General features: G+C 30.8%; 1 protein-coding gene and 1 long non-coding RNA gene across 6 annotated transcripts; one reads left to right on the forward strand and one right to left on the reverse strand.

The window, feature by feature from the left end:
• The first annotated feature begins 292 nt into the window (after positions 1-292).
• Positions 293-19736, forward strand: LOC143237448 (CMP-sialic acid transporter-like). 5 transcript variants are annotated; one of them, XM_076476707.1, is made up of 5 exons: positions 293-664; positions 2721-2986; positions 6414-6630; positions 10522-10698; positions 12063-19736. In XM_076476707.1, exons 1-5 carry the CDS (start codon positions 547-549, stop codon positions 12269-12271), a joined length of 987 nt encoding a protein of 328 aa, XP_076332822.1. In that variant the 5' UTR covers positions 293-546; the 3' UTR covers positions 12272-19736. The 5 variants fall into 5 exon arrangements, with proteins under 5 accessions (XP_076332822.1, XP_076332821.1, XP_076332825.1 ...); XM_076476706.1 differs by having other exon boundaries at positions 2643-2986; positions 11119-12206; XM_076476710.1 differs by having other exon boundaries at positions 296-664; positions 2784-2986.
• On the reverse strand, positions 16646-21313 carry LOC143237449 (uncharacterized). Its single transcript, XR_013020073.1, has 3 exons — positions 20758-21313; positions 17013-17214; positions 16646-16778 (listed from the first exon to the last, which is right to left on the reverse strand). It is a non-coding gene; the product is annotated as an uncharacterized LOC143237449 (long non-coding RNA).
• Positions 21314-21789: the final 476 nt, after the last annotated feature.

Genomic DNA, 21789 nt, shown 5'->3' on the forward strand with positions numbered 1-21789 from the left:
AAGTAAACGCTTGAGGGGAAATGTAATTAAAGAGCCACTGATTTAATACATATTGTTAAAATGTAAAAAGGTATGCAGACGTGTACTTTTTATATGCATTTCTTTCCTTTGTTACAAAAGGAGTTTATAAATTCTATAAATAGTTACATATTGTACATGAAAATTCCTTTCGCGTTCGTGTCGTTCGTTATGTATTTATAACATTAAGTCATACATACATCTCAAAGTCATATGAGCTCACACAATCGCGAGACCTAATCACAAGTGCTCGGTTTATTTAGAGGAACTATTTACATGAAGGAACTTCCTTGTCTATTAAATACTTGGTTAAAATGTTTGGAACAGCCAGCCAATCAAAACATGCTTTCCAATACCGGATAAATGGTTTGACAGTTCTCTCGAGAGCAGAAATGTGGTGTACACAAAGTATTGATGATGAAAGATATTGAAACATAAAAGTAAATTTATAATGATTTAAGTAATTGAAACAACTCATAATAATACTATCTGTTAGTTTCACTTTCAGTGCAAAACTAACGAAGGCAAATGATTGCACTGGAAATTTTGCCCCACAGGTATCCACAAAGTCTTGAGAAAAGAATCTATGCAGCTCCTGGACCAAGTGAAAAGGGTCAACATTTGTGTAGGAGGATATTTTCAAACTGTAAGTATATCTCCTTGCAGAAGTTATCTTGAGAAATTTTCAGAGCTAGAAACCATAGGTTAAAATGAATATTACATTGTATCCTAACTCGGGCAGGTACTGAGCATTATCTTCGATATTTATTTGTATGTTTATATGCTTTTTACGATGTGAAAATAAATTTCTATGCATAGTGAGAATGTCAGCACCTTTCCTATTACTCAGGATTAGTAAAATAATATATAATGTTATCTCAGATGCTCATAAAAGTTATACTAAAATTTTGCCTAATGATGGCAAAATCTACAACATATTGTAGCGTCTATTATTATACATAAAAAGTGGTGTATGTCTTTAGTTTTGCGGTTTTGCAGCTCTCGAGCATTGTTTTGTTTGTTTGTTTGTTTTGGAATTTCGCACAAAGCTACTCGAGGGCTATCTGTGCTAGCCGTCCCTAATTTAGCAGTGTAAGACTAGAGGGAAGGCAGCTAGTCATCACCACCCACCGCCAACTCTTGGGCTACTCTTTTACCAACGAATAGTGGGATTGACCGTCACATTATACACCCCCACGGCTGGGAGGGCGAGCATGTTTAGCGCGACGGGGGCGCGAACCCGCGACCCTCGGATTACGAGTCGCACGCCTTACGCGCTAGGCCATGCCGGGCCAGCTCTCGAGCAATTGCATGCAAAGCTCTAACTGTACAAAATTCAAATTACAATTGTACATTGAACTTCTAGAGCAGGGATTCTTAACCAGGGGTGCGAAGATGATTCCCAAGGGGTGCGAGGATGCCCATGAATAATTAAAGCAAATCTATATTTTTACATAAGAGTATGCTTTATATTTCTCCTAAGAAGAAACATTGAAATTAATTTTTCATTATGTACCCTGAATTTTTGTCTTGAAAAAAGGTATGCTGTATGTATGAAGATTAAAAAAAAATTTTTGATTACATCAACTTTGTATTTTTAGCTTTTTTTATATTTAAGTTTCCAGGGGTTGCGAGAAATGATTACTGATTTGAAAGGGGTGCAAACACTGAAAAAGGTTAAGAACCACTGTTCTAGAGCTACATAAAATTGTCTGAATTTCACATTAAACTAGCTCTTGCCTTCATTTTTGTATCATTGACGATCCAGCATAGGACATAATTAGTGTATGCCCTCCATCTAAACAACAACAACAACAAAAAAAAAAAAACACATTAAATAAGGTTGTGTGGGAACGAAATTATTTGATCACTTGACTTCCAATTGCACTGCCTTGCCATTCTGAAAATATTGGACCTGCTGTAAAGTACCTAACATATAGGGCAGAAGGATATGTAACCTCTTTCCAATTTTTACAGCATGTGTACCCACATTTTTTCTTTTTTTCACAACTCCACTTTGCAATAAATTTAGGCAATCATACATTATGTATTTTTGTGATTTTGCTGAGCCACACCAATTGTTAACGTAATCATGTTTGGTTTCCTTGTCAGAATAATTCTTCATCACATCCAATATAATGTTAATGTTATTTGCAGACTTCTGCATTTTAACTAGTGAATTATGTAACGTAATGCTAGTCAGCTAAAGCAAATGGATTTAAAATTAATTTCAAAATCTGTCATTTGTAATGCACAAGCACATAATGTAATAGCCTACTATATGTTTCAAACAGAAGCATAAACAGATACGTACAAAAGTGTTGTTGCTATGTTCTATAACTGACAGTTAGTTATGTGTTGAGAGAAATGTATGGGTTATTATAGACTGTTTTTATTGAATAACTCACTGTAATAATTTTTTTATGTATTCTTTCAGATGTGTATTTATAAGTATGATATCTATTTTATGGTCAATAATCTGGAGATATATAAGGTAGTTGAGTTCTTCAAGATTTATATGTAATTTTTAAAACTTGTAGCTGTAATTTTAATAAAGTTTAAATTGCTTAAAGAAATTAATTACAACTTTTTGAACTTTTTAAATGTTTTTTCATTGCATGCAGGTAATCATGACACAGCATTTAAAGCATATCTTCTGGTAGTTATGTGTCTAAACCTTACCTTCTACAACCTAATTACAGCCTATTCTCGACAAATAACTAACGGTCCTCGGTATTTCACTACAACAGTTGTTTTCTTGGCAGAGCTTTCCAAACTTGCAGTATCTCTCATTATGCTACTGTATTCCTGTGAATGGCACATGTGGAAATTGAAAATACTTCTAGAGACAGAAATGGTGCAGAAACCAATGGAATTTGTTAAATTAGTCATACCAGCTGGACTTTATGCTCTCCAGAACAATTTGGTTTATATTGCCCTCTCTAATCTTGATCCTGCTACATATCAGGTATGGATGACAACTATAGTAAGCCATATTAAAGTCTTTCAGTCAAGAAAAATAGAAATAAAATACACAAATACACTTTCTAAAGTTTTTACAGTCGTGATTACACTATGAGTCAGATTTAAAAAGACTATTAAACAGTGTTAGGTTTTATATTGTACATAAAGAAGGCAGAAAAACTAGATGACATAATTTTACAATATTGAAAGCTCAAACATGATACCAGTTAAAGCAGTGTTAATTTTATAATAGGATGGTAAACTTATGGAATAGTTTACTTTTTACTAAGGCTTTATAAGTATTTTAGAGATCTGGACTGTACTTATGAAAAGGGATTTCTAAATGTAGCTTGGAGTAGGGTGGTAGGAGGAAATTGTACTTTGTTGTGTGTGTTTGAAATTAAATAAAATTTCTTTTCCAAATCATATTACACATTGCAAAAATCAGAAATAAAACTTATTTTGTATACAATAGATGTTGCTACACAATAGATAATGTTCTCTTTTAGAAATATTGTAAATCTTGAACCATCTCGCACATTAAAAATAATTCTCTTTTAAATTTGCAAATAAACTTGTATCATGCTATATGTATTGTAGAAGTCCAATAAACAAATTTTATAGGTGTATGAACTGACACATAGGAAGGTTTGTAGTAAACTGAAATATAGTGATCTTAAATGGCATAACAACTTGTAGCATTTTTTTTCTGTTGTTTTATAGTATTCTTATACAGAATGCTTGAATATTTGTACATAATCTTATAGAAATTTTCTGCACTAATCTTATAAGATACACTGCCCTATAAGCTTTATCTATACTATTTTACAGTGGTTGTATATATACATATATATGTAAAAAAATCACAGTTCCTGTATCATATTATAGAATGAATGGAAACACTGAGCTTTTAGGTAGTTTTAGTGAAGAAACTTTAACATTCTAATAAGTTTCTAGAGGACTGCTTTAAGCTAGAAATGTCTTATAAGATCACTTTATACTGTGTTGTATAATTTTCATCCATTTTATATGATGATCCTATAATGTTCTTGCAAGTTTTATTGGATTAACTTCTTTTAAGGTCATGAAGAATATTTACAGAATCTTAGTCTGAACTTTACAATTCTAATAAAATATTGTAAGATATGTTTGAAACCTTTCAAAATGTTTTACAATTTTAGTTTTTCTTATACATCTCTTGCATCGTTTTATGGGGCAATTGGTCTAAACTACAGCTGGAATATTTAATGCAATTCTTCACATAAACTAAGAAAGATCCTATTAAATTATTTAGGATGCACTGCAAGACCTTACAGAACATTTTTGTGTGGATAATTCACTTCTAAATATCTTAAATATCTGATTAACCTTCAAACTTAACCCATGCTACATGTCATGAATAATTATGTCCTTTCAATAATCCTCACTAAATTTAAGCATGAAAACTCCATTATTTCTGTATGTTGGTATCTTGTTAAATGTAGGCATGCGATACTACACTCTTTTTTTGTAGACATCTAATCAAACTTATATCATGTTAAAGAAGTATATGGACATCTCTTAGACATTTCTTTAAACACAGATCATATTTACATGGGCTCTAACATGACATTTAATTAAACATTATAAATCTTGGAGACTTCTTGTATACCAAAAGGACAATAAGGGACATATTGGTCTTTCTAGGCTGTTTCATCTACTAAACTAAAACTATTTTTGAAAGAAAGATCAACCCTCACAGCCAGGCCTTATCATTCATACATGTAACAAGCTTTTTCTTAAACTCGCTTAAATTTACTGCCTCCACAACGTTTGAAGGCTACCCATTTCAGAGACCAACCACCCTGTTAGAAAAATAAAACTATCTTAGCTGAAGGTGACTCCTACCTTGCTAAAATGTATATTTGTGGCTCCTCTCATTGTTAAATATGAAAAAGATGATGCATCAGCATTATCATTCCCTTTAACAATCTTAATCACTTCATCAGATTACTTTTAACTTTTTTCTATTTTCAAAAGAAAACAATATCGAAGATCTTTTCATATGATAACCTTTTCATCTCAGCTATGGAACTCTGAACACTTCCAAACAATTCAATGCCCTTCCTAAGGGGGTAGCCCAAAACGGAATACAATACTCCAAATGTGGCCTAACCAGTGACCTATACAACGAAATTATAATCTCTTTGGACTTGTCTTCAATATTTCTGTTGATACAACCTTAGGGTAAACAGGATTTATCACTAGTAGCAGTACAATGTTTGGATGGCTTAAGAAACTGATTAACCACTAAATCAAGGTACCTTTCTTTCATGACACTGTTAACAGCTTTGTGCTCTCTTTCATCCAGCCACTCTTCTACTCAATTTGATAACTTATCTCCCATGCCTATAAAGATAGTATTTTTCACAAGCCATTTATGTAGCACCTTGTCAAATACTTTCTGAAAATCTAGATACACCAAATCTGTGCCTTTATCCTCATCTACATGAGTAGTAGCATTTTCAAAAAAATGTCAAAACATTTGTAAGGCAAGATTTTCCTTTACCGAAACCACATTGACTATCCAATGAAATCCTAAACTTTATTAAATGACTTTGCAAAGCATTTGTTATCAGACTTTTCAAAACTTTTCCCACAACTGATATAAGACTAATAGGCCTATGATTACAGGGACAATTTTTACCACCTCCCTTGACATTAGTAACATTAGACTAATTCCATTCCTCTGGCACTAACTTGCTGTATAAGGACTAACAAAATTAGTAGCAAGTGACTCTCATATTTAATCCTTAACATCCTTCAACACCCCTGAAGAAGTATTATCTAACCCAGGAGTCTTATCATCTTTTTAAATTTCAAACTTTTTCTTAAGTCCAGAATTAATGTGATTAGCTTGTTCATTCTTGTTACTTGTTTTACAGCCTGTGCCAGAGTTGTTTCCTGAAACTGAAAAAAAAGTTTTATGTAACACAAAGTTACAAATTTCAGATGTTGCACACAGTGTTGTTACTGTTGTTCAATTTTTTATAAGGTAATAGTAAAATTTATTGATATATATTTCTCTGGTTTAATGCACAGGATTTTCCATAATTATGTGCTTATTCAAATAAAATTAATATATGAATTTGAATTGAAAGTATCCAAACTAACATACAGTAGTTCCATGTTAGAGGATTATAGTAAAAGTTTTGTTGATGAAATATCTGTTATTTTGTTTATCTTTCCAGTTCACTAAACGTGGTATTATACAAGGATTGTTTAAGAATCTCGCCAAAGTATAAAATGTAATTGACTCAGACACATGATTTTGAGAGATTACATATTTGTACACAGGTTAACAAAAACTTCTGTAAAATTGAGAATCTTGAATTTAAAAAATGTAAAGCAATGTTTTTGTATAAAAATAATATTGTAATTTTTTATTCCAGGTTACCAGTAATTTAAAACTGGTGACAACTGTCATTTTCATGCGTGTTATTCTTCATCGACAATTCAAATACTTCCAGTGGACTGCAGTACTCATGCTGTTTGTTGGCATTGTCTTGGTTCAAATTCATGCAGAGATGTTTTCAGTTTCAAACAGTGGACATTACCTGTGGGGCTTAATATCCACCCTAGTTATTGCTGTATGTGCTGGGTTTGCTGGTATGAATGATAATGTATTTTGCTCATATTAGTAAAGTGAAAAGTATTATATATATTTGTACTATAATTTCAGTAACTATTAAACTTCAGATGTAGAAGCATAAAGATTTATGTAACTACTGTTTATAAATATGAAGCTAAAGTCTGTAATAGTCAGGGCTAGCATACAAGGAAAATACTGAAAACCAAACAAATAGAAATGGCTCTAGAAATGTGCTTTAATTGCATGAAGGAGACTATAAAGCGAATGCTATATAAAAATGTAATAAAAAATAGAGTAGAATAGTGTGTAAAAAACATTTTTACAATAATTTACTTAGAGAATGAATTGACATGGGTCACCTTTTTCTAATCAGAAACTTTTGGGAAGCATAGCTATGCTCTGAGGATTATTTTGAAATTGTTGTCCAAAGCTCTTATTGTATACATGGTCAGTTAATAAACAGAAACATTTTTTATTGGTTTCTTGTTTTGCCTTTGATAAGTACAGTTGGCAAAGGACTTGTAAATATAAATGATTGATTTTATGCATAGATTATAGGCACAGCTATATATCATGTATTTATTTCACAATTGTAGTAAATTTTGTAATGGTGTTTGATTCATAGGGTTAACTTTTGCTTGATGTTTATGTTAGTGTAACTATCACTAACTGTATTAGTCACTTGTGCAAATCTCAAGAGTTGTACGTTTAATCTAAATTTTCTTAACCATTAAGTATAACCATTTAAAAACACTAATTTTGAGCTTTATAATAACTTTGTTTTGATTATAAGCTGTTAAGAACTGTTGCAAACAGATATATATATATCTTTTAATTTAAACAATTAAAAATTGTTTGAAGCTGTAGAACTTTCAATTTTCAATCAAGACTCCTTGATTTTTAAAATGTTTTATTGTTGTAATTTGTAATATAAAACATAATAGTACCATTAAATGAAAAAGAACTTGTGTCTACTTGAGAAGATAATTTAAGATCTAATTAATGTCATAGTTAACTCATTTGTAAAGAAAAATGTAAGCATGAACATTGGTAGTTGAATAAGTAAAATGTATATAAGACAAATTAACTTATCTAAAGACATTGAGCTTCATGCACTGAATAACAATCTTTGTAATAAACCTATCTAGAGAGTTGGTATTCAAAATGTGGACATTGGTTGATTCATGGTTTAGGTTTTGTTAATTTAAGCTGATATTGTATAATCCATTCTAGAAAACCAAATTATTAGTGCAAGATTTCAGCCATTATTTTTCTGTTTAAAAAAGTTTGCATTGAAATGTTATATGTAATGCTTGATATAAAGCTTCCCTCACCTTCCAAAGTTTAGCACATACCCCTCTAAGAAAGCTAGTTTCTGAAATAAGCTTGCTTTTTTTTTTTTTTTAAGAAACTAAGGCTTCATTTGTTCTAACTCTGTCTTTCCTTCTTATAAGCTCGAGCTGTTATGTGGCTATTATACATTATTGCTGTCAGTTAACTGTAGACCTGTAATGATGGACTTAAAGGTATATTTCTTGGCCCAGCCCATTACTGAATAGTTTAATTTGAAAGACTTTCTTGTTTAACATTGTACTACATAATCCTGAGTCCTATTTCTTGAGCTATGCAAATGCTCTCCTTGTAGCAGTTTTGCTATTTAATGGACTAATTCTAGAAAATTTTGATATTTTTATTTATTTAACATTGTTATAACCACTGTTGCTTAAATATGATGCTTTATTTCAATTGACTGTATTATGATTGTGCCACCCAAGTTGTTATTTTTTCCCAGCTCTATCTATGAGTTGTAATGTATACCTTGTACAGTTTATTATATGCAAAATGCATCACACAGTAAACCTAAAAAAAAAAGAAATTTTATCTTTGTTTCAAGTGTAAGCAAGAATCTGATCTCCAAAAAGGTTTTTGCTAGATTTTGTGTTCCAAATTAAAAAGTGGATTCAAAATTTTGCTCTGTTATTTGTCTACCATTAAAAGATTTAAAATATTCTTGTTAACGTTAAGCTTGCAAACAATTTCTGTATCAGCTGCCAATGCTGAGTTGATCTAAACAATTTTATGATGTTTTTTCCAATCCAATATTTAAGAAAATCAGATTGGTAAGTTTTTGTTTACTTATGAAAATATGCAATACAGTCATTTATCTTTGTAATGGAGAAAGCACAATGTATCTTAAAATGAGGTTAGTTATGGAGAAACGAGAAAAGGTATCAGTGACTACCAGTTTAGGTTATGTTCTGATATATAGTAATTGCTTCTTTATTTTTTTTTTACAAATATAAATGTACTTTCAACATAGTTTTATTTGCCAGGAACTATTCTAGTATTACTCAAAAAGTGCCTTTATTTTTGGTATTCATAATTATAACTAGATTCAAACTCTCCTTTCCTGTTTTTATTGCAGGGAGGTTCATTATGTAGGATTTACATAAATAAAAAATATTAAGGGGACATAATTTACAATATTTTGCAGTTGACTTCATGTCTTTGGACCAACATTCTATTAGCAGTTATTTGTATGTCATGTCTGCAGTTTTTTCACTCATTAGCCTAATAAAGAAGTATATTATATGAATACACCAATGTAGTCAAATAAACCTACACAGTGCTCAAAATATGCATAATCAGTGGAAAGCATTGGAGAGCATTTGAGGGTTAAGGGATCGTCTTGAGTGAGGGTACATTTGATGATAGTGAGATAAGAGTTGTTTGTCTTCACTGTAGCAAAAGGATTGTGCATGAAATAAAAATCATTGTAGCTGTAATGCAGAGTCATTTGGAAAATCTTTGGTCTTGTAGACTGTCTCAGAGATGAGCAGTTGTGTACCAACACTTACCATATTCAGGCAAGATACTCTGTGTCTTTAATTTTACGTTGAATATTCATTTTTGCTCATATATCATACATCTTCTGTGTGTAAAATGTAAATAATCATCAATGTTTATTTATGAGTATACAAATAAAATGCTCCTTTCATAATTCCCAGTGAAAATGTTCCCTTATTTGGTAAAGTTTTACAAGCAAGAACAAGGATGAAAATGGAATGTATATGATTTCTTGACCAAAAATTTATATAAGAAGCATAACACAAAATAATTGTTACTATTTCTATTGATATCTCACATGAACTTTTGCTGTGTTTGATCTTCAAATTTGTACAATAATATTAAAAATTGTTAATTTCAGAAGAGGGAATAGGGATCTTTAAAAAAAATACAAAAGCAAAGTAGGTAACTGAAAGCAAAAATGCAACTGCAAAAAGAAAAGTAAATAAACAATCTTAAGATTTAAGACATAGTGTTTACATTATTTTCTCAAGCTACAAGTCCCTATTTTGACTTTCCAAAATATTACAACTTTTAGGCAGGGAGTCAAAATAGATGATTTCGACTTTTGTTATGGGAGACAGCCTATATGTGTGTATAATGTTTTAGACATTTGTGTAGTATGGTTGAAATTGATCATGCAGTGGTAACAAAACTGTGATCTTGTCAGCAGCAATGTGTCTAAAAGGGCAGGAACCCATTATGTAAACAAATAATACATGATATCAATACAGATGCAACAGTAAATTAATAATCAGGATGGTAAATGTGTTATGCCTTTCAAATAGCTGTAATACATCTCACTTGCATAAATACATGAGTGAATGTAGGGATTGCCCTAGGTCATCCTAAGTTTCATTGTAATTATCTGCTACATTTCCAGGGGGCAAACCAGTATCTGGTGAATATATCAATCAGGTTGTAGGCTTACCTAAAACACTATTTTTAGATACATGCCCTTCATTTATGATAATTAGGTTCGTTAGATTTAATTTCCAAGGTTAAACAAAGGTTACTCAGAAAAATATGTTTTTGTAATTATAGTTCCTGTACTTTTTTAGGTGTATACTTTGAAAAACTACTGAAACATAGCAGTGTTCCTTTTTGGGTCAGAAACTTGGAAATGTACCTCTGGGGCCTCCTGTCATCTGGTATTGGTATTGTCAGCTATGACTTAGGCAGTATTAAACAACATGGCTTTTTCCATGGTTATACTTCAACTGTCTGGTTTATAGTGGGTAAGATTTTACTTATTGAGAACATCTGTTTAAAAGGAAACTAGCTGTATAGATCAAAAGTAAAACCATTTGGAAAATACATATGTTAATGAAATAATATGATATATAAAAGTGACTATATGTATTTTAAGAGTAAATTTAATGTTATGATGTAATGCTTTTAAAACTGTTAAACACTGTTTAACAGTTTGTCCAGAAACAAATCCTGAAAATTTATCATTGGTATATCTGACAAAAACATAGTCTTTTATTAACAGTATTTCTGATTTTATAATTAATGAAGTGTATTCATGGAAGTATTGGCTATAATGGAGCCCATTGGACTACCCATACTTATTTTGTAATCTGATTATAGAACTCACCATCAAAATGAAATGCAAGGAAAAAAAATTTTATTCTCAGGTTTTTATCTTTCATTAGGCAAGAAGAGCTCATTTGTTGGTACTTGTGTGAATAATGACACAACATCAAAACTAAAAAAAACAAACTTTGAAGATAAAGTGTACTCATTGAGCTACTGTTCTGTATTTTTAACATCTTCTTTCTTGTAAATATTCAAATGAAAAATTTAATCAAGTTATAATTAAAAGCTCCCCTGGTTAAGACAATAGCTCTAAGAGGTGTACTATATGTATCTTTTAGTAGATTTTTATTATGTAACATATTATAGAAACTAGTTTAATTCTTTTTCTATGCTTTGGTAGTGTTGTTATCCAGATGTTTATATTGTATTTGATTAGTTAATAATTCATACATTTTACAATAATAATAAAAAATATTGTAGATTCTTGCAGAAAAGCATATTTGTTATATGTTTCACATTTTATCACTGTACTTAAGTCCTACAGTATTTATTTTTTAAGTTTACTTACTGAAGATATGATAAGACCATTATGAATATATATTTTGTTATCTGGATGATGCCTGTTGTTACTCACTATGCTAAGACTTCTGCCTCTTGAATCAGGACATTACATATTTGTTATGCTAATATTGTGTGAACCTATTTCTAAAGATCAAGACTGATTAGTATAGTAATTGTTTGCACATCTGTATTAATTATTAGTATTTGACTTATAAGTCCTCTATCAGTGTTGAAAGAAAGTAAGTAATTAATGTGTATTACTTGTGTGCATAAAAAAATGTGTTTAGTGCCTAAAAGTGTTAGTGTATGATTATGTTTGGAGAATTGTCATATATTATTTAAAGTTGAAATATAGTGTGTAGACCATAATTTCATCCCATGGGGAAGCTACTTTTTATATGATGTGTAAAGTGAAATTGATTGATTTTTTTTTCTTTGGCTATCATGTAAAACTATTATGGTGGTAAGCCATAGCTAACTTGCTGTTTATATTTTTAAGGTATGTCTGGTGCAGGTGGACTGTATGCCTCATTGGTCATGAAATACCTAGATAACATCCTCAAAAATTTCTCATCTTGCACAGCAATAATTTTGACAGCTATTGGTTCTAACATCATTTTTAATACAGATACTGGAGTTTTTTTTGTTTTTGGTAGTTTTCTTGTTTGTTTTTCTGTATTCTTATACAGCATAAGAAATTCCACATGATGATCCATTTTATTAAAGTTATACTTTGTTTTTTTTACCACATGCTACTTTTAGAGTAACATCTATAACTCATATGAATGTAAGCTTGAAGACGACTTTTAAAAATTTGGTTCAGGAGGAAACATGTAATACTTCTTCATTGAGAACATTATTTACTCTGTGCTACAGACTGTAGAGCCCAATTTTCATGTACTGCAAGGGAAATATAACCATACTTTTTGGTTAAGTTAATGCAGTGAGTTCTGCTGATTGTTGCATTTTTTCTGATTAGTAGTTGTAAGTTAAGGATGCTACTGCCTGAGCCAGTTAAACTGTGTGTTACATAGAAATGGTACTGAAGTTAGAAAGAACAAATGCTGTAATGATCTTTGGAACAATTATCATCTCTTATTGGTCCATTTTCATAGATTTATAATTTATTTATCCTTCTTTTTTTCTTCAAGGAACAAAAGCATACGGACATATTCCAGGGTCAGTTATGCATATATAAGCTTCAGTGGAAATTTTATGAGGAATGTTGGCAACATGTATCATTTTAAAGCTTTGGGCATGGGAAGTAAAATAAACTTTATTGCCATTTAGTTTGGATGAAGCTCACAGTTAAGCATTATAAAAGTAACATGAAATATAGTTTCATAGTTTTTATTATAGTATCAATCTATTAAAATTATGTATTTGGTCAAATATTAATAATAACAAAATAACCTGACATATCTAAAAATATAACTTTACACATTTACAGGAATCTAAGTGATGCAGAACAACATGATAAATGAAACAAATCACAGTTACATATCTTCTTAGTCAGTATATCATTACTATCTTCAACCCCTAATGGAAAATTCATTGTAACATTTTCACAATTTTCATTATCTGTCCCATCCCTGTTTACACAATTTTTAGCAGTGCAAGCCTGTTAGTTTACATTGACAGCATGATGATGAGCAAGAACTTCTAATATTTAATTAGCTGAATCACTGCCTCTGTGGCTGCAGGTTTGTACATAGTCACAGGAACAATGACACTATCTTCTAGTTGTCATTCGTGATCACTCTAGTATGCTGGGCTTACTGACTTCATTGTTGGATTCGTGTATCTACAGTTTATCAGTTGCCCTTTCTGTAGCATCCACATCATGAAGTATAAATAAGTCTTGTGTTGACTTCTTTTCTATTGTTGAGGTGTTGGAAATTTTGATGATTTAGCAGTATAATGTCAGTTTACCTTCGGTTAATGTGTGAGACAAAAATCTTTGTGCTGAAACATGTTAAATCTTAGTGGTGCTATTTACAACATCACACAATGGTTCAAGATTCCTGATCAAATATAATATGAACTTCATGAAAAACTTAAGACTTTTTTGTCTTAACAGTAAGTAATCAGCAGGTCAGAACAAATTTTTACTATATTTGGCTTCCCATTTTTTGTACAAGTACCATGCCATCAACAAACATGGCTTTTCTCTTGTTGGATTGCTGCATGTAACTGTCATTATGTGTGGCATCAGTCTGGGAGACCAAAGCTTTCAGTTCACAATCTAGTTTACTGTTGTTTAGGGATGACAAAAGATTACCATTAACAACAAACATAGAATGTGAAAGCAAGGTAAATTCATAGGCCCCAGTAGATACCTTCAAGTTAATGTCTGGATGAGATCTTGTGGTAAGTAAGAATCCACAAAATAATGCACTATACTCTTTAAGACTTATGACTTGTGATTTTGTTTGTTTTGTGTTTTTTTTACTGCTTTCTTAGCATTGTTCCAGACCTTCAGATTTATTCTCTTCACGTTTTAATGTAATCATTCAGGAATAGCCCCCTGCTAGTACAGTGGTAAATCTAAGGATTTACAATGCTACAACCAGGGGTTCGATTCCCCTCAGTGGGCTCAGCAGATAGCCCGATGTGGCTTTGCTATAATAAAACACACACATTCAGGAATAAACATTAGATGTTGTTCTTGTGTAGCTTCATTTTTCCTGAGAATATTCACAGGAACATTATCTGGCATCGAAGTTTTCATTGTGATACTCATCACAGGTTTAAAATGGGATAGTGTAATGCAAAATGACAATTTTTAGTTTTTTAAACTATCTTTAGATATGAATGCTGACATTTCATGATGTATTATCTTCTTTTGCACAGGAATTTCATCAAATTCATGCAATTCTTCTGAAAGATGAAACAATGCTGAAGTAGTAAGGAAAATCATTATACCAGCTTCAGGATTCAAAGTAATGTCAGAGAGGATAACAAGTACTTCCATTTGTCTGTTTAAATGTTTAATTCTGTGATCTGCTCCTGTACCACATCAGTGTTTGATTTGTCAAAAACAAACTCCACCTCTTTACAGTCCTCGATAATGAAAGAATCAGTCTTTTCCAGGTTATTCATTGTTGCTAGTTAAAAAGGAATCATTTGTGGATAGTGGAGTTTGTCATAGGCAAAAAATATGTGCACACATCTTTCAAGTTTGTGAGATGAAGTTCCCATGAAGTGTTCCTTGTGGCTCTATTTTCATTTCCATGTAAATTTTCCAACAATTTTCTGACCTTGTATTCTGACAAATAATCACAGTATTTTCTCATACTTTCTAAATCATCACCTTTCATTGCATCAGTGACTTTCTTTACAAGTTTTTCAAATACGTTTGGTGAACCTGTTGAAAGGTAATCAACTACAATGTCAAACAGTGCATAAAAAGTTATCATATGGATGGTCACACTCTTTTTTTTTCATGTGTCTGCCTTCTATTATTTGCCTTGTTGTTGTTTTCCCTTAGATATCCACTTCAATCCAGGCATTATCAATATCAGTTGAGTTAATAAAGCATCCAATGCACCTAAGGATTGTCATAACTGTATGCAGTTTTCTAGTTCTAAGGATTCAGTTGTTTGTGCAATCATCTTATAACATTTCAATGTGCTTTTCCTTTACTTACAGTTGCATGTTTATGGTAGATAACTGTTTTCCTTCCAGGGCCAATAACAACAATATTAATATACTTTGCTTGATTAAGTGCAGTAAGAGGGATGCTCCAGTCCCATGCAAAAGCAACAATGAGAGGAGTGCTCTTACAAGTAATACAGGTTTTTGCAGTAGATATCATAGAGTTATAAGCTTGACCATGAAGGGGACTCTCTTAATGGTTTTTTTCATCAGTAACCTCTGTATTTTCTTCAGTAATGCAGCACTATCTGTATCTAGCTATTAACCATATGTTTGGAAAAGTGTGAAAAATTTAAATTCTCAAGTACATATCTTGTAATGTAACTATTGACAGTACAGAACTACCTTGAAGCAATTTTTCAACTAGTGTGAGCAGTCCTATATCTGAACCTGTTTGCTGAGTGTGTGTATCTAAATGGATATTTTCAGTGGTGTTTGGTATGTTTCTTATGCTTGTAGATGGTGATGGGAACTCCTCAGTTCAAGCACTTGAATGGCATGTAATGCATATGCATCACTGAGATTAATTGCACCTGCAAGTATTATTTTAAGAATTTCATTATCAGATACTACTTCCTTAAAATTGAGATATACATTAAACGTTTTAAAAGTTGAGACATTATGGAGACTGTTTAGGTCATTATTTTGATAAAAGAAGCAGAAATATTTCTTAAATGGAGTATATTTTGATTCAGTTATTTCTCTTGATTCCACCAGAAAAAACTGGCTTAATAATAGCATTTTGTTTGGCTCTAACAAGCTTATGTTGTGGTCCTGAAGAGTATCACTGTATATTTTCTTTGCTCTGTTCAAATGTTCTGAGTGAAATGTCTTCTGGTAGCACTTTCTGTGGTATTTTGCATTCTTCTATAGAAGTTCATATTATGAAAAGTGTGATGGCATGTGATATTTTATTGCCATATTCTCCTTTCCACAATAACTAACTGTGATTGTCATGGTTTTATGTACATGTGGAATAAAGATTCTTCTATAGTAGGTGTCTGTAACTTGTTGGTGATATATCTGAATCATAAACGTACAACACAATCCACTTGTTTTAAAATAATATATTCAAAACATGTCAAACTATTTTCAAAATTCTTTACACTATAGAATATCACAATGTTATATAAAACTGTAAGTAATTCACTTCTCTTGTCGAAAGTCCACTTAGGCTGATTCAATTACTTCAGAATCCAATTAACAAGACAACTTATTTTTCTCTGCTATTGCCACAGTAATACCAGTGAATAATTAATTTATGTTACCCTGTGGACTATCACAGTTATATCCTGAACTTCAAATAATTGCCTTCTTTTCAGAGATGGGTTCAATTACTTTAGAACAACCTTTGACAAGACAAATTATTATTCTTATCTCTGTTAAACTGGGGAACTCACTTTGAAATATTTCTCATTGTGGCTAACCACCACTCACATGTTAAATAATATCTCAATTTCGTTTTTACTGACTGAACTGCACTTTTTCATTACTTCCTATGACTTGCACTTGCTTGGCTGCCTTTATTTGCATATTGTTCACTGAAGCCCTGAGCTTCCTGTAAAGTATGAGAACAACATTGATTTAACAATATTCAGTAAAGGTAATGAGAGAAAAAGCATTGGTTTGAGTAATGTGACATTAGTAATTACAAACACAATGTATGATGTTTGTTGAGTTACATAAACAAACTTATAATATTTGCCTTTAAAATGATTAACTATTAACTTTCTTGTTATAAAAAACTAAACAGTCATCAAATATTAATCCACAAGATAAATAATAATAATACCTATATGAAATAGTCTTGTATATCCAACAGTTACACAAGTAATAATTTTTATATGAATTTTCAGACTTTGGGAAAATAGTGTCCCTGATGTCTCCTTCTAGCAGTTGAAACACAATGCAAATTTCCTTCTGAACTTTCATTTGCATTACTAGGTCCTGGTTGCATCATTGGCAACATTTAAATCAGTATTGAGACAACCAACCTACAAAGAAAATAAAAAGCAATATGCAAGTAATAAGAAAGTGTTCATTAACTTACAACACCAACAGAGTCAGGTAGCGTACATTTGTCAGACAGTGCAAAGATACTACACTTTACAATGAAAGTATAAGGTCATGTTTTATAACAATGAGTTTTAAAATCTTTTTAACTAAATATTCTAAAACAATAATAGACAAGTAATAACTTATCACAATATAAAAGAAAATATATTCTCATATCTAACAATTTTCTAGCCTCTTTTCTGTGGTAATTTCTTGATTAATTTTAAATGTATCATTAATTTTTATACATGTATTGGTAAGGTAATTGATATGTTGTATGAAACCTTTGGTATCTTTGTTGCAGCAAGACTTCTCACTGCTGCCTAATATAAATACACCTTGGTTGATGTCATTTTGGAAAATCTTTAAGTGCATTACCATGGTTCAACGTAACATGGTGGCTTACTGGAATTACTTTTGTCACCTTCTTTATAATTATTAATTTAATATTTATTTCTCTGTGATGAAAGGATGTACAAATATTGCAAATATGAAGCACTCTATTATACTGCATATTTTAATTTGTAAATGTTGCCCTTAGTATTTGCTACCATATATTAATAATCATAATTTTGTGTACATTTGTGTTTAGTTTTGACCTTGAACTTGGAGAAGTGGGAAGTCTTATTCTAAACATACAAACTATGTGATTCACTGTCTATAATTCTCTACAGAAGGGGTAGTGATGTAAGTGTAAGACAAATTGTAGTAAAAAAAAAAAAAGGCTGCTTGTACAGTCATGATACTGATCTTGAAACTTAAGAGTGGAAAGTTAATAATACTTTCATGACTCCACTTGGTATGAGCTTTAAAATGGCATATGTTGCCAAATTTCATGTTTAAATTCCTACAAAATTACAACTGACTCCAGACTAATAGATATTTCTTGGAATTTGTGTAATATTTCATTTTTAGATTACAGAAACCTAGTTACACAATTCTGTTATTGAAGTTTTGTATGAATAAAAATTGAAATTAATGTAGTTGATCCAAAATATAGTATGCAAATGTATTTCTTCATAAAATATGATTTTCTGAGCATTGTTAGTTACATATAAGATGTACAAACCAACTTAGTGTTACTGTGTTAAACTAATATAGAAAGCAAGAATTTGAATCTTTTTGTATGTTATTAGTTTCCTTTGTAAATATGTTACAGATTTGTTTTTTACATATTTACAAAGTAAAAACACAATTGTTTTTATAAATTGAACTGGAGGTTGCTGTGTATGTAACAGTATTGTAGCATTTGCATATTTCACAGTGTAATGAACATCTAAGACAATGCTGAAATGTATTTGGTTTAACCTAGTTAATTCAGAAAAGAAATATCTTTATGATCGAAAATTTGTCTTTATGCATGATACAATAATTGTAACAGGTATTTTTAAGCTGCCACCATTTAATGAACTATGTCCCAAAACTTCCACCTAGTCATCAGCTGCTAAGAAGTGCTTGTGTTCTATGTTTCATTAATCAAAGAATCACAAGGCTTGAGGTCATATAAAAGTTTATTTATCTAAACTTCAAAAAATGCTTAGCAAACAATTATTTATTACTCCAATTTCATTAAACCTTTTGCCTAAATGAGACCACCTTTCCATCACCCGTCTCACTCTGTATCATTTCTTTTTCTCTTCTGTTTTATTTTTTTATCTCTAGATTACTCCTATGTTCCATTCATTGCTAACCAAACCATCCAGTTATTATGACCTCTCCAATTTCTGTGATGTCATTGATTCTTTTATTTTCTCTTGGTGTCATCTTAGTTCACTGACTGGTCATTCAGTAGTATGCTAAGGTACCTTTACTCTTTACAAAACTTTCATACAATTAATACCCATATAAATTTATAAAGCCAAAGCTCTACATGTTAAAGCTTTCACGAACTATAAAATCTCACAAAAATAAGGAAAATGTTAAAACATGTGCTGATTATGCTGATGCAGTACTTCAATATTTAGCATTTATAAGTGTATGCTCATTATAGTAAAAGGAAAGATTTCAGAGAAAAATAATAAAACCAACAGTGTGGATTTCATCTCACTAATTATTCTTGTGCTGAAATTATGGAAAGTGAAAAAATATGTAGGAAGTCTGTGTTTATTATTTTATCACTTTGAAATAAAATAAGAAATAAAACTTTTCTCAATAAACTATCATGATTGTAAATTATCATATGCGTAATATCAAGGGATGAGAAATTTACAAAGTCCTTTAATGTTAAGGATAATTTAATTCAAAATTTTATGATTTTTTAAAATAATATTGTTATATCAAACTTTTCTTATATAAAAGACTTTCAATCCTACAATTTTCATTGTTAGTGTAAAAAAATATTTAAAACAGTTGCATTAAAGTGTGAAAACTAAAAGGAAGTATTTTTTGCTTTGTATGTTAATATTTGTATGATATGCTGAAGAATCTCATTCTTTATAATAAAAGTCATTTATTTTCAAAATGCTGAATGGTTTTCTTGGTTATACAGCATTTTGTAATTTATTTAGAAAATTACATTATTTTCCTTTGTAATTCTATTATTATTTTGATGATAGTGAAGTGCACATTTTAACTTGTAAGTCCCTTTACATTTCTTAACTCCATTTGAATCTGTTTGCTCCCAACAGCAAGTAGAATTATAGTTGGAATGGATTATTGAAGTACATTATCAAATATGTGCTAGTGCTATGCCTAAAATATTTTAACAGTATACCATGTACTGTTTTTTTCATGCTCAGTTAAGAAATGTAAGAAATGCCCCTAAAGGGCACATTCTTTAAAAGAATGACTGTGCTTAAAGTTAGCTCTTTTAAGGTCAGAAAAATATAGGAGTTATTTGTATATGCTAGTGTTACACCAACAGGCAACTGAAGGTATCTACAATACAGCAAATTCAGAAAATATTCCATTGAGAATAACTTTAAATGCAGACAGCAAAAGAACACTAAAACAAAAATACTTTACTTGCACACAGTTTTACCACACTGGTGTAACGGATTTATTGATATATATTTATTTTAATACTAGCGTTTGTTTCAGTTTAATGTATATTTAGAAATGCATATAACTTGTATTGTTAAATGGATATTGCAAAACTCCTGCCTGTTCTCTAACTTTGTAGGATATTCTTGAGTATAAGAATCAACAATATATGCTTCACAAAAGTATAGTGTATTTTCGAATATTATTGCAAACTGATCTTTCGAGAACCTTATCGTAAAAGTTTATAAACAGACAAGTCAAGTGACAGTTTAATATTGTTGGTTTGCTACAGTTAGTATACCATAAACCTCGGAAGCTATAGCTGTGATAAACGCTTATTAATCTGAAAAGTACAGATATTTGATCAGAACATTTTTTTATATTTTGAACATTACAAACCATTTCACTTTAGTGAATTAACTTCAAACGTTAGTATTTGTATGAAGACATTGCATTACTTCAGTGGATAAAACTCACGTTGGAAGTGATAGGTAGCTTACCCTTTAAGTGTATTGTACTGACATCATCTTGAAAGTAATTTAGTCATCGTGAATGGTCGATAAAATGTTCAGTTCCAGACCAGATATAAGACTCAGCGTTGTTTGTAAGTTTGTAAAACTTTTGTATATAAATCATTTTTGTTGTAACCGTTATTATACATTGTACTGTTGTATATTAAAATATATTTCTGTTAAGAAAGAAAATTATGTGTATCAATCTTGTTGGCAAATATTCTAAATTTGATTTGTATATATTAATCTTCAATTAACTTCTAAATTAAAATCAAAATTTCAGGTTATTTGAAATCGTAATGTGTAACATAATAAATCGGAAACGTGTCTGAGAGAAATTATAATACATAACACTAGTTATAGATATAAATGGTTGACTATCTAGTTGCTGGAGTGAACTACCAAGATTAAAAGCAAACGGATGAACGAGCAGGAGAGTCAAAAACAAGAGCAAAATGTATGAACTTCTTGCTTTCATAGTCAGACTCATTGTGGTTATTCAAAGGAAAGAGCCCCCTTCATACGTATATGTATCTTTGTAAATCCTAGGCATAGTACTTATCCATCCTAGGAATAGTTGTATGGCGAAACTGGTAAAAAGTAATACTCGTAAGATTTGTTTGTTTTGTTTTTCATATGTAACTTTTACCTAGAAAAAGGATTAGCATATTATTGCAAACTTTAGCTGTCCAGTTTACTATGAAGACAACTACATGTGAAACAAAATTTAGAAAAACTACTTGAGTATACCTTACTACAAATATATTCCAATTCAGTTATTAATGTTGTATGTTCAAGTCTGGAAAGCCCGTAACATAAGGAAGGGTTATAAGATGCCACTCTTAAATTCATTCTTCCGTAACTAATTTAGAATATATTTGTAGTAAGGTATAATTTTTTGGTAACACACAATATAACGTGACATCTGCACAAAGACAGTAAAGGATGCACAAACACTCCAACAGCCAGTTAAAGTAGAATGAACAAGGCACAACTCAAATATAAAGTCAACATAAATCG

The sequence above is a fragment of the Tachypleus tridentatus genome, chromosome 13 (genome assembly GCF_004210375.1).
Source record: "Tachypleus tridentatus isolate NWPU-2018 chromosome 13, ASM421037v1, whole genome shotgun sequence".
In the NCBI taxonomy this organism is placed as follows: Eukaryota; Metazoa; Arthropoda; class Merostomata; order Xiphosura; family Limulidae; genus Tachypleus; species Tachypleus tridentatus.